Source organism: Eptatretus burgeri, chromosome 3, assembly GCF_056783735.1.
Source record: "Eptatretus burgeri isolate ZD-2024b chromosome 3, Ebu_testis_v1, whole genome shotgun sequence".
NCBI classification, from domain to species: Eukaryota; Metazoa; Chordata; class Myxini; order Myxiniformes; family Myxinidae; genus Eptatretus; species Eptatretus burgeri.
Window position 1 is genome coordinate 102,623,196 of NC_140963.1, and position 11,278 is coordinate 102,634,473.

The following is an 11,278-nucleotide window of genomic DNA, read 5'->3' on the forward strand; positions in this document are numbered from 1 at the left end:
TAGTCTGGTGAACTTTTCATGTACCCTGTTAATCCGAGTTGTCACTCTGTGCACTTGATTGAGTTCCATCAGGCCGCCACCTCCTTTCCTTGGCAGTTACATTCTCAGGATGCACTGATTTTTGTGTTACATTTTGTGGATAGTGAGGAGTTTCCTTGTTTTGATATCTTGTTTATTGATTTCCGCTTGTGGAAAGTTTACTATTCTGCAGCTGTATTTGAACACTCGTATGGCTCGTTGGTTTGTGGCTTTGATTTTGTTCCTTGGGGAGAGGTATGTTTTCAGCATCAGTTGCGTTCTACGCAGGTATTCTTTGGTAATTGTTTTACACAATTTTATGACAAATTTGGTGGCCCTCTTCTACTCCAAGGTATTTGTAAGATGCTTCGTTGTCTATCTCCTGTATTGTTGTATTTGGATCGATTTTTTTTTTTTTAATGTATGAATTTTTGTTGGTCTTGAAATTTCAAATTTTCAAATTTGCATGAATTTCCAGACATTTCAAATGCACGAATGTGCATTTGGCACACTTATCTCGGCCAAATTCCATTTCGATGTCACCAGAGTACCATTTCATTAATTTAAGTTGTTCTGCCAATTTTTCATCATTTGGTGCAAAGAGTTTTCTATCATCAATGTAAAGTAGATGTGTCACCTTTCTTCTTTCTTTGGATGTTCTTTTATTGGATGTTAGGGTGTATCCGTGCCCTTGTTCATAAATGAGGTGACTTGGTGGATCCAGAGGAAGGCAAAACAGGAGGGGGGAAAGGCTGTCTCATTGAAAGATCCGTATATTCACTCCTGGTATTTTAGTCTTTCCTTCTGAGTGCTGCAGGATTAGTGTGATATTCCATAGATGCATGGCTTTCTCAATCAGATTGATTAGTTGGGGATTTATCTTGTACATTTGAATGCACTTCATCATTATCCATGAATGTGGGACACCATTAATAGCTTTCTTTTTTTAAATAGTTTATCCAAGCTGTGGACAGTTTGGTTCGTCTAGTATGGCCTTGCTCACTAGAAAGTGGTCTATTCTTCCGTAACATCCTCTCTTGCATCCCTTCTGTTTTGATCCTCGGCCTCCTTGTTGTGTTAGGTGGTGGTACATTATTTCTGTGATGATTCCTTTTAAAAGTTTGTATGGTGTTGTTAGACAGGTTATTGCCTGGTATTTGTGACATAGTTGGGTGCATGGATGTACGTGGCATAATAGGATGCATGGATGGATGACTCGTGTGCGTGCGTATGCGCGTCCTCGTCTGTGTATTTATTTTCGTTTTAAAAATGTTTTTTTTCCTGCAACTGCTTGTCTGATCGATGTAAAATTTTAAGCATAGTAGGGACTCCCCATGCAGAATATTATATTGATAATTCTGATGTCATAGAACACATGGTATGGCAGCCATATTGGATGAAAGGAAAAAATTTGGCCATCTTTTTCTCTGAAACCACTCAACGAAAAAATTGAAATTTGGCACATGTCATCGACTGCCCATAGAGTATATAGGGTGATAACGATGACATCATTGGTGAAGTTGTGTTCCAGCCATAATAGGTTGAATCAAAATCCTGATCCAAAAAATCTTAAACTTTGTACAGAATACAGTGCCTATAGAAAGTCTACACCCCCTTTCAAAATTTTCACCTTTTGTTGCCTTATAGCTTGGAATTAAAATGCATTAAGTCAAACTTTTTCCACCTTTATTAACAAATTGTAGTCCCCAATTTCTTCAAATTTCAGAAAATTGATTGAAAATACAAAACTGGAATATCTTGGTTGGACAAGTATCCATTCCCCTTATAATAGCAATTGCAAATTAGCTCAGGTGTAACCACTCTTCCTCAAAATCACACATCAAGTTAATTGGCCTTCAGCTGTGTTAAATTGTGTTGATTCGGATTATTTCAGAATATAATCAGCTGTTCCTGAAGGTTTCCTCTGCTGGGTAGTGTATTTCACAGCAAAGACTCAATCATGAGACCCAAGGAGCTTTCAAAAGACTCCGGGATAAAGTTGTGGAAAGGCACAGATCGGGGATGGGTATAAAAATATTTCAAAGGCCTTGAATATCCCTTGGATCACAGTCAACACAATCATTAAGAAGTGGAAGGCAGATGGTTCCACAAAGACCCTGCCCATATCAGGCCGTCCCTCCAAACTGGATGACCAACAAGGATGAGATTGATCAGAGAGGCCACCAAGAGGCCAATGGAAACTTTGAAAGAGCTACAGGCCTTTATGGCAAAGACTGGTCACTGTGTGCATGACAACAATATCACAAGCACTCCACAAGTCTGGCCTGTACAGTCAGGTGGCAATATGGAAGCCATTACTCAAAAATGCCCACCTTGACTCCTGTTTGAGGTATTAAAAAAAAAACTTTCTGGAGATTATGAAGTCATGTGGTAAAAAGTTTTGTGGTCTGATGGAACTGTGGAAGAATTCAATTCTTCTCTTTCGGAGTCTGAAACCATCTATTTACAGCACACATCAAATACAAATAACAACCAACATGCGCATGGGAAAAAGGATAACAAGACAAGTAATAACAATCATGATCCTCTTTCTCCCCAAAATGCCCAGAGCAATTGTTTTTATACTATTCTGGAGTGCAAACATCTGGCAAGGGTGAATCGGGGTGGGGGGCGGCAAGCATGAGAAAGGGAACTGCGGACATGGCCACTTTTGGAGGGAAGGGGTGATAGACACGCTCAGATCATGATTGCAGTTTGGGAATACGAGGCCGGCCGTGAGAGGGAGAGGGGTAACAACAAAGTTAAGACAAAATATGAAGAGGCCGAGTGAATGGAGACACAAGCCCACTACTTTGATCATACCTACCGTTCACCAGTGAGCAACCAGATTCTCAAAACACGACATTCCATTTTATGCTGTCATACAATTGTCCTTGGTCAACAAGGCATCTATTGCAATCGCTTTTCGGGAGTTATTTAATTACCATCAGACAATAGGTGCCAGCAGCAGAGCAGTTTCATTTAAACATTCGAAATACTAATTTGGATATATATTTCAATGAGATAAAGCACATAAGATTTAGTAAGACGTCATTTTATTTTGCTTGTATATTATCTACATCACTATAGAGATCAAAAGACTGCAAAAAGAGATTTTACTGACAGTCAATTTGATTCCAGTACAAAAGTATACCCTATTTGATACTGTTAAAAACAGTAGTACAACAAAATTGAGAATACATTAATCTAATTAATTTTATTTCTTCCACAGAACCAACATGAAACTTTTTGGCCTAAATGCAAAACATTACATTTGGCGCAAACCCAACACAGCACATCACCCAAAGAACACCATTCCTGCTGTGAAACATGGTAGTGGCAGCATCATGTTATGGGGATGTTTCCCATCAGCAGGGCCTGAGGCACTTGTAAGGATAGAAGGGAAAATGGATGGAGGAAAATCTGCTGCCTTCTGCAAGAAAGCCGATATTGGGACGGAAGTTCACCTTTCAGCATGACAACAACCCGAAGCACACAGCCAAAGCTACACTGGAGTGGCTAAGGAGCAAAAAGATAAATGTCCTGAAGTGGCCCAGTCAGAGCCCTGACCTAAATCCAGTCGAAAATCTGTGGCATGACTTGAAGATTGCTGTCCATCAACGCTCCCCACGCAACTTGACTGAGCTTGAACAGTTTTGTACAGAAGAATGGGCAAATATTGGTGTGCAAAGTCGGTGGAGACCTATCCCAACAGACTCACAGGTGTAATTTTTGTCAAAAGTGCTTCCACCAAGTATTAACTCAGGGGGGTAGAAACTTATCCAACCAGGATATTTTAGTTTTGTATATTTAATTAATTTTCTGAAATTTGTAGAATTTGTTTTTCACTTGGAAGTTGTGGGTTACGACGTGTAAATGAAGGTGGGAAAAGTCTGATTTAACACAATTTTATTCCATGCGACAAGGCAACAAAAGGTGAAAATTTTAAAAGGGGGTGCAGACTTTCTAAAGGTACTGTGTGTGATCACCCGTTGTGAGTGGATAATTAAATTTATGATATCACAGGTCATGTGGTCTGGTGGCCATATTGGATTGAAAATAAAAATGGAAGAAAACTTTTTCTCCAGAACCGCTCAACAGATTGATGCAAAACTTCATACGTGTATGATCAACCAGCCATGGGGAATATAGTTTGAATTTTTTTTTTCATATTCCTCTTCATTGATGCAATTTCTCCTTGGTGTGCACAAAAGTGGTTGTTAAATATCCTAATAATCAATCAATAGAGCTTCGGATAATGGCAATGTATGTGATATAATTGGGTGCATGGATGATACAGGTATATTGGCAATAATTGCATTGGGCCACAATAGTCGCGTGTTCAGTTACCTATGGTATTTTTGTTCAGAATGAGCGTGCGAGGCGAGGCTATGCACTGTGTTCGTGTCTAGTTCTAGTTTTTAATAGCAGTTCAAGTTTAACACAGTCTTGCTTTATCTCTGCTTTGCTTCTTTTGAGGTTAGGCACTCTGTTTCTTGAAAGTGTATGTTGAGCATCATCTGTTTGTGTCTCCTTTTAAAATCTGTCATTCATTCCTTCAGTTTGCCATCTGGCTTCTTTGATCCACCTGTGCGGACTGGAAATTGGAAAGGAGTTGATGTCGAAGGTGGTGATGATAATGATGGTGATGGTAGTGATGAAGGTGGTGAAGAAAAGGAAAAGGAAAATGAAGCATTTGATGAGAAATCCAAAGGAAATTGTAGCAGCAAGAGCTTTAGACCAAAAATACTCTCTCCTTCACCTGGCAAGGAGTGTCTACCCACAGGTAATAACAAATTATTGATCTTTTAATATTTTATTTTTACAAACTTTTTTTTTATTCTGATAGATATTCCAATAAATGTAATCGATCATTAACTCAATATCCATTAAAAAAATGGTTATTAGGGCTTCAAGCATGGCTGAAGCTCTATTGAAATCGTTCGTATTATTATTATTATTATTATTATTATTACTATTATTATTATTAGGGCTTCAAGCATGGCTGAAGCTCTATTGAAATCGTTAGTATTATTATTAAAGGCGTTTTTATGTCCTACTGACCGATTTTGTGGCGGATCTGGAGGGAAAACTGTCGGATGAAATTCAACGAAACTTAACAGGATAATTACTCACCACCTGAAGTTTATACTATGAAACATTTGATGACGTAGGTCACGTGGTATGGCGGCCATATTGGATTTTATCCAAAACCTAAAAACATCTTCTTCTCCAGAAGGGATAATCTGACAGCCTCAATCTTTTGCACACATTTGCTAAGTTGCATGGGAATGTAAAGTTGTTAATTTGGTTGAAGTCGTTATTTAATTTATATGATTTAAAATGATGCAGATTCGCCTCATTAAATATGCAAAATATGCAAATGAGAGTTGAAAAAATTTAATGACAGATTTAGATAGCACATAAATAGGGGACTCCCAATATATTTATACGATGTCTGTATTTGACCCCAGTGAGCCCCCAGAGCCCCCCAAAGTTGAAAATGACCAATTTTTGAAATGTCATAAAATGAAAACAACGCTTGGATGAAATTCAATGAAACTTATCCATTTAATAATTCTCCACCTGAAGTTTATATTTTGAAAATTTTGATGACGTAGGTCACGTGGTATGGCGGCCATATTGGATTTTCTCCAAAACCTAAAAACATCTTCTCCAGAAGGGATAATCTGACAGCCTCAATCTTTTGCACACATTTGCTAAGTTCCATGGTAATGTTAACTTATTAAATTGGTCGAAATCGTTACATAATTCATATGATTTAAAATGATGCCGATTCGCCTCATTAAATATGCCAAATATGCAAATGAGAGTTGAAAAAATTTAATGACAAATTTAGATAGCACATAAACAGGGGACTCCCAATATATTTATACTATGTCTGTATTTGCCCCCAGTGAGCCCCCAGCGCCCCCCAAAGTTGAAAATGACCCATTTTTGAAATGTCATAAAATAAAAGCAACGCTTGGATGAAATTCAATGAAACTTATGCATTTAATAACTCTCCACCTGAAGTTTATACTTTGAAAATTTTGATGACGTAGGTCACGTGGTATGGCGGCCATATTGGATTTTCTCCAAAACCTAAAAACATCTTCTTCTCCAGAAGGGGTAACACGACAGCCTCAAACTTTTGCACACATTTGCGAGGTTCCATTGTAATGTTAACTTGTTAATTTCGTCGAAATCGTTGCATAATTTATATGATTAAAATGATGCCGATTCGCCTCATTAAATATGCCAAATATGCAAATGAGAGTTGAAAAAATTTAATGACAGATTCTGATAGGCCTTGAAGAGCGGACTCCAAATATGTTTACAATATGTCTGTATTTTACCCCAGTGAGGCCCCAGAGCCCCCCAAATTTGAAAATCACCCATTTTTGACATGTCGTAAAATGAAAACCAAAGAAGATAGACAAAAAGTGACCACAAATTCTGGAAGATATTTTAACGTTCTACAAGTTCGCCATTTACATTAATATGCAAATGTGGAGTTATTGGACTTTTTTGGGGACTTGAAAATTTGTCCAGCCTCGATTTGTCCAACGTGAAGTTTCTTTCTCTATCATGTATTGCTATGGGCTTTTCAATCCTTCATTGAGATAACATGAGGGACCCCGTAGCTGGGCCCCATTGCAGACTTGAACTAACTTTCTAACTCGGAAAACCCATATCATGTGACAGGGTGATAGTGTTGAAATTTGTTAAAATGGAGGCACGCCTTGAAGCCCGGGATTACTGGTTTACCAGTTTTAATTCAACTTTATTTTCATATCGTCCACTCATTAGGGTATCCAGTCAAATGGGCTGGATAACCTATTGTTTTTCTTCTGTTTATTTATTATTATTATTATTTTTATCTTGCCAAAACGAAGTTTTTGCAAGATATGTTAGTCAGCTTGTATGTTTTTTTTTTTTTTTTTTTTTTTTTTTGTCTGTAATCACGTATAAAAAATTCTGCAGAGCACAGTTATCATCAGAAATTTTTGTAACTTCGCATATCAGAGGCCTATAGAGGTCCCTTTCAGTGCACAAAATTTTGAAGGTCAAGGTCAAAGGTCAAGGACACTTTGTCACAAATCAGGGGAGTCGACGAAACCCTTATTTTTTGAGTAATTTTGATCGGATCGTCTTCAAACTTCATGGGAATATAGTTCATGGTCTGGCGCTCAGCTGATTAATTTTTGGTGGCGATTGGCCTTGACCTTCATATGTTTTTATGTTTTTTTTTTGGTCTGTAATCACGTATAAATCACTCTGCAGAGCACAGTTATCATTGGAAATTTTTGTAACTTCGCATATCAGAGGCCTATAGAGGTCCCTTTCAGCGCATAAAATTTTGAAGGTCAAGGTCACTTTGTCGCAAATCAGAGGAGTCGACGAAACCCTTATTTTTTGAGTAATTTTGATCGGATCGTCTTCAAACTTCATGGGAATATAGTTCATGGTCTGGCGCTCAGCTGATTAATTTTTGGTGGCAATTGGCCTTGACCTTCATGGTCAGCACCGAAGGTCAAACATATTTGACCCCAAGGTCAAATTTTCAAGTTTTAGGAACCATATCGTGTAGTACCTCAAATTGAACACCTCGATGAGTGCTTTCGAGATATGTCGAGCTTGAGACATTATGACGTCATTTGGTGACATGAGGCAAAAGCATATTTTTCATGGTTACTCTGTAGAACGATTCTCATCGGAATCTCTCGTAGGCAGATATTCCTTAAGGAGTCGCTCCTGGTGGATAGCAGCTCTGTTCACCTCAGTGCAACCTTAAAGAAGTCACACGTGGTCACCTTTTGGCAAGATACGGGTCACCCTGCGGGTGACATTGGTTTATTATTTATTCTTTTTCCGCCGCGATTTGGGGACTTTTTCACTTTAAAAATCATTTTCTCTGGGAGACTAAGTCCGATCGACACAAAATTTTCACCATAGTATGTATCTTTTTTGATAGCACAATCGCGTTATAATTATGACGTCATTGGTCACGTGGTGCGGGTGCCATCTTGAAAAAAGCGATAAATTTTGGACCTCTGTATCTCTGAAACCGTGGAATGAAAAAAAAATTCACTTGATACATTTTACCAAGCTCCCCATGGGGAACACGTGTGATTTTTCGTGACGTCATAGGTGAAGCGATATACCGGTGAAAATTCGTCAAGTAGAACGCTGTACGGGAAAAATTTGAAATTTCTTGTGAGTCATCTACTCATAAATTCCTGTCGAATTTTGTTTTTTGTGACGTCATCGGCGATGTAATTCGGCAGCCATCTTGTTTTGAAGTGTTTTTTTTTTTATTCTTCTTCTCCAGAACAGCAAGACAGATTAAGAGGAAACTTCACAGGTATATTCCTCATGAGGTCCTTTCTCAAGTTTGTTAATTTCTTCTTGATCGGTCACATGGTTTGGCGGCCATCTTGAAAAAACCCTAAAACCTTCAAACATCTTCTTCTCCAGAAGCGCTAGACCGATGAAGGGGAGATTTCAGAACTATATTCGGGACAGGAAGGTGATATAAGTTTGTTAATTTCGAATTGATAAGTCACATGGTTTGGCCGCCATCTTTGATTTAAGAAAAATATTAAATAATGTTTTCTCTGGAAACGCTTGACCTAACGAATCGAAAATTTGCAATTATCATCTACCATGGTGTATGCACGCGTGGTAAAAATTATGACGTCACACGTCACATAGTTTGGCGGCCATCTTGGATAGAAAAACGGACCTTTACCGATTAACACGAAACTTCACAAACCTATTCCAATACCCAGTTGGAAGCAGGATGTAAATTTGTGATGTCATAGGTCACATGGTTCGTCAGCCATCTTGGATTGAAAAATAATATCTTTAAACGTGTTTTTCTCTGAAACGGCTGAACAGATCCAGGTGAAACTCCACCACTATGACCGCCTCTCCATGACGAATAAAAAGTTCTCACCCCCTTTTGAGGTACGACGCAACGTTTGGCAGCCATAGTGGATTGAAGGAAAAATATTAATTAATGTTTACTCTGGAAATACTGTATCAATAAATGTGAATCATCAGCGATGTGATGGAACATTCATGTGGAATGAAGGTTTGAATTTTCAATGGGATCGGGCCCAGGGTTTGGCAGCCATGTTGGATTTAAGAATAATATTAAATAATGTTTTCTCTGGAACTGCCAAACCTGTCGAAGCGAAAATTTGCAATTATCATCCATCTAATCATCGTGTTTGCACACGTGGTAAAAATTACGACATCATAAGTCACACGGTTTGACCGCCATCTTGGATTGAAGGATAAATATTAATTAATGTTTACTCTGGAACCGCTCCATCTATATATGCGAAACTTCACATTTATAATTGAGGCGACATGTGAAACAAAATTTTAAAATTTCAACCTGATCGGTCACAGGGTTTGGCAGCCAGAAGTATTTAATTATTTAAATCTGGTAGCCAGTCATAATGAAATTGAACACTTTGTGCTGCCCGGTTCGTAGCTCTTCAGTCCCACGCCATATCGAAGCAGGCCTCTGTTTGTATCACTCTTAAATAATGTTTTTTCTGGAACCACTTTCCCGATGAATGCGAAACTTTGCGACTGTCATCTGCAGAAAGTCCCATGTTGTATCAAAGGCGGACGGACTGGGTACCCGGTCATCACTGCCAGCAGTTATAAAGTGGCAGTTCTAGTTTATTTTGTTCTCCTTATTACCTGTGCCACTGAAGGTGGACGGAGGTTATGTTGTTACCCCTGTTTGTTTGTCTGTCTGTCTGTGTTTTATTTGTGAGCAGTATATCTCAAAATGTAATGGACAGATTTGGAAGAAATTTGGTGGAGAGGCTGGGTGTGTGAGGACAAATTGATTAGATTTCGGTGAAGATCCGGATCTGGATCCGGATAGGATAATTTTTGAAGCAATTCTTTACAATTCTTTGCAATTGAGCGATAGTGTGAAAAACGATACCTAAAATTGTATCTCAAAATTTATGGACGGATTCAGATGAAACTCAGTGGACAGGTTGGGTGTGTGTGACAAGGACAAGTTGATTTGATTTTGGTGAAGGCACGGATCCGGATCCGATCATTTTTAAGTTCTCCGAAATAAGTTTATGGAGTGGCTCCCGGTGTCCATCTGTACGTATGTCCATCTGTTGGCATTTGACTAAAAAATCATCTTCTTTCAAACTACCTGATCGAGATGGACTAAATTTGGTACAATATATTAGGACAGCAAGGTCTCATGGGGTTGTGCTCCCCATCTGAATGCGCCCCCTATAAAGAGGATGAAAGGGGGGTTTCGCCTCAAATTCAGGTAATTTATTCAAAAATATATTTTTAGAAACCGACAACCAGATGCAGACCAGTCTTTTTGAAACATAAGGACTATGCCGTTAACTTAAGTTGTGCTCCCCTTAACCGTAGCATTTCAGGAAGGGGGCCTTGGCCCCTTCCCCCTAATCCCTCTTTTTCACCCCGCCTGTTGAGGAAATAACCGTCAGTCACCCATGGGGCTTTTAAAAAAAAATTATGTAAGCGCTTGTAGCAAGGTATTATGTACACATTTGGGACACGGGGGACCAAAAAATGAAAGTCATATGAAAGAGGTCAAGGTCATATGAAATTAACCAATTGATCAAATTGATCAGTGTTCATTCAGGTCATAAATATATATGCACAAAAACTTAACCATAGAAATACATGCTATGATGAACCAAACTAACACGTTAGGATTAAAAGTGCAGATTTCCTAAAAACGTATGTACTTCCTAACGACCTTTGATGTTCTGTATACTGAAGACAAACTGGCCTTTGGTATTGATTTTTATATCATAGGGCCATCTTGGTAAACTAATTCTATGGTTATAAAATCAAGCTTATAGCTACCAGTAATTTTGTAGCAGCTTGGTAAATGGAATTTGTTACGTACTTCCTAACATTTTTGACCCAATCGTGGAAGTGAACATGCTTTGTAAGCAACTATATCCATTGGACCCATAGCAAAGTATACATTTTCTTAAAGCACAAACACTTGGGCATTATATAACATTAAGATTGTTTATCTTATTAAAACTGGGTTCAATTTCTAAGCTTTCTCCTCATTTAGGACCACAGTGTACACAATACCATGCTACAAGCCTCAGTGATTCTTCACAATTGAGAAATAGGGCCAAAAACGATATCGGGATATAAAAACGAAATAGGGATAGGGCATGGCTTTTCAAGAAGTTGTCAACGGACGATGACAAAA

General features: G+C 38.5%; 1 protein-coding gene across 2 annotated transcripts in view; it reads left to right on the top strand.

Moving 5' to 3' along the window:
- ZNF830 (zinc finger protein 830) overlaps positions 1–11,278 on the top strand; it is a 40,794-nt gene that overhangs the window by 6,883 nt on the left and 22,633 nt on the right. For both annotated transcript variants that reach the window (XM_085874739.1, XM_085874738.1), the window contains exon 5: positions 4,581–4,804. In XM_085874739.1, coding sequence (XP_085730865.1) covers positions 4,581–4,804 — 224 coding nt within the window. The remainder of the gene's footprint in view (positions 1–4,580; positions 4,805–11,278) is intronic.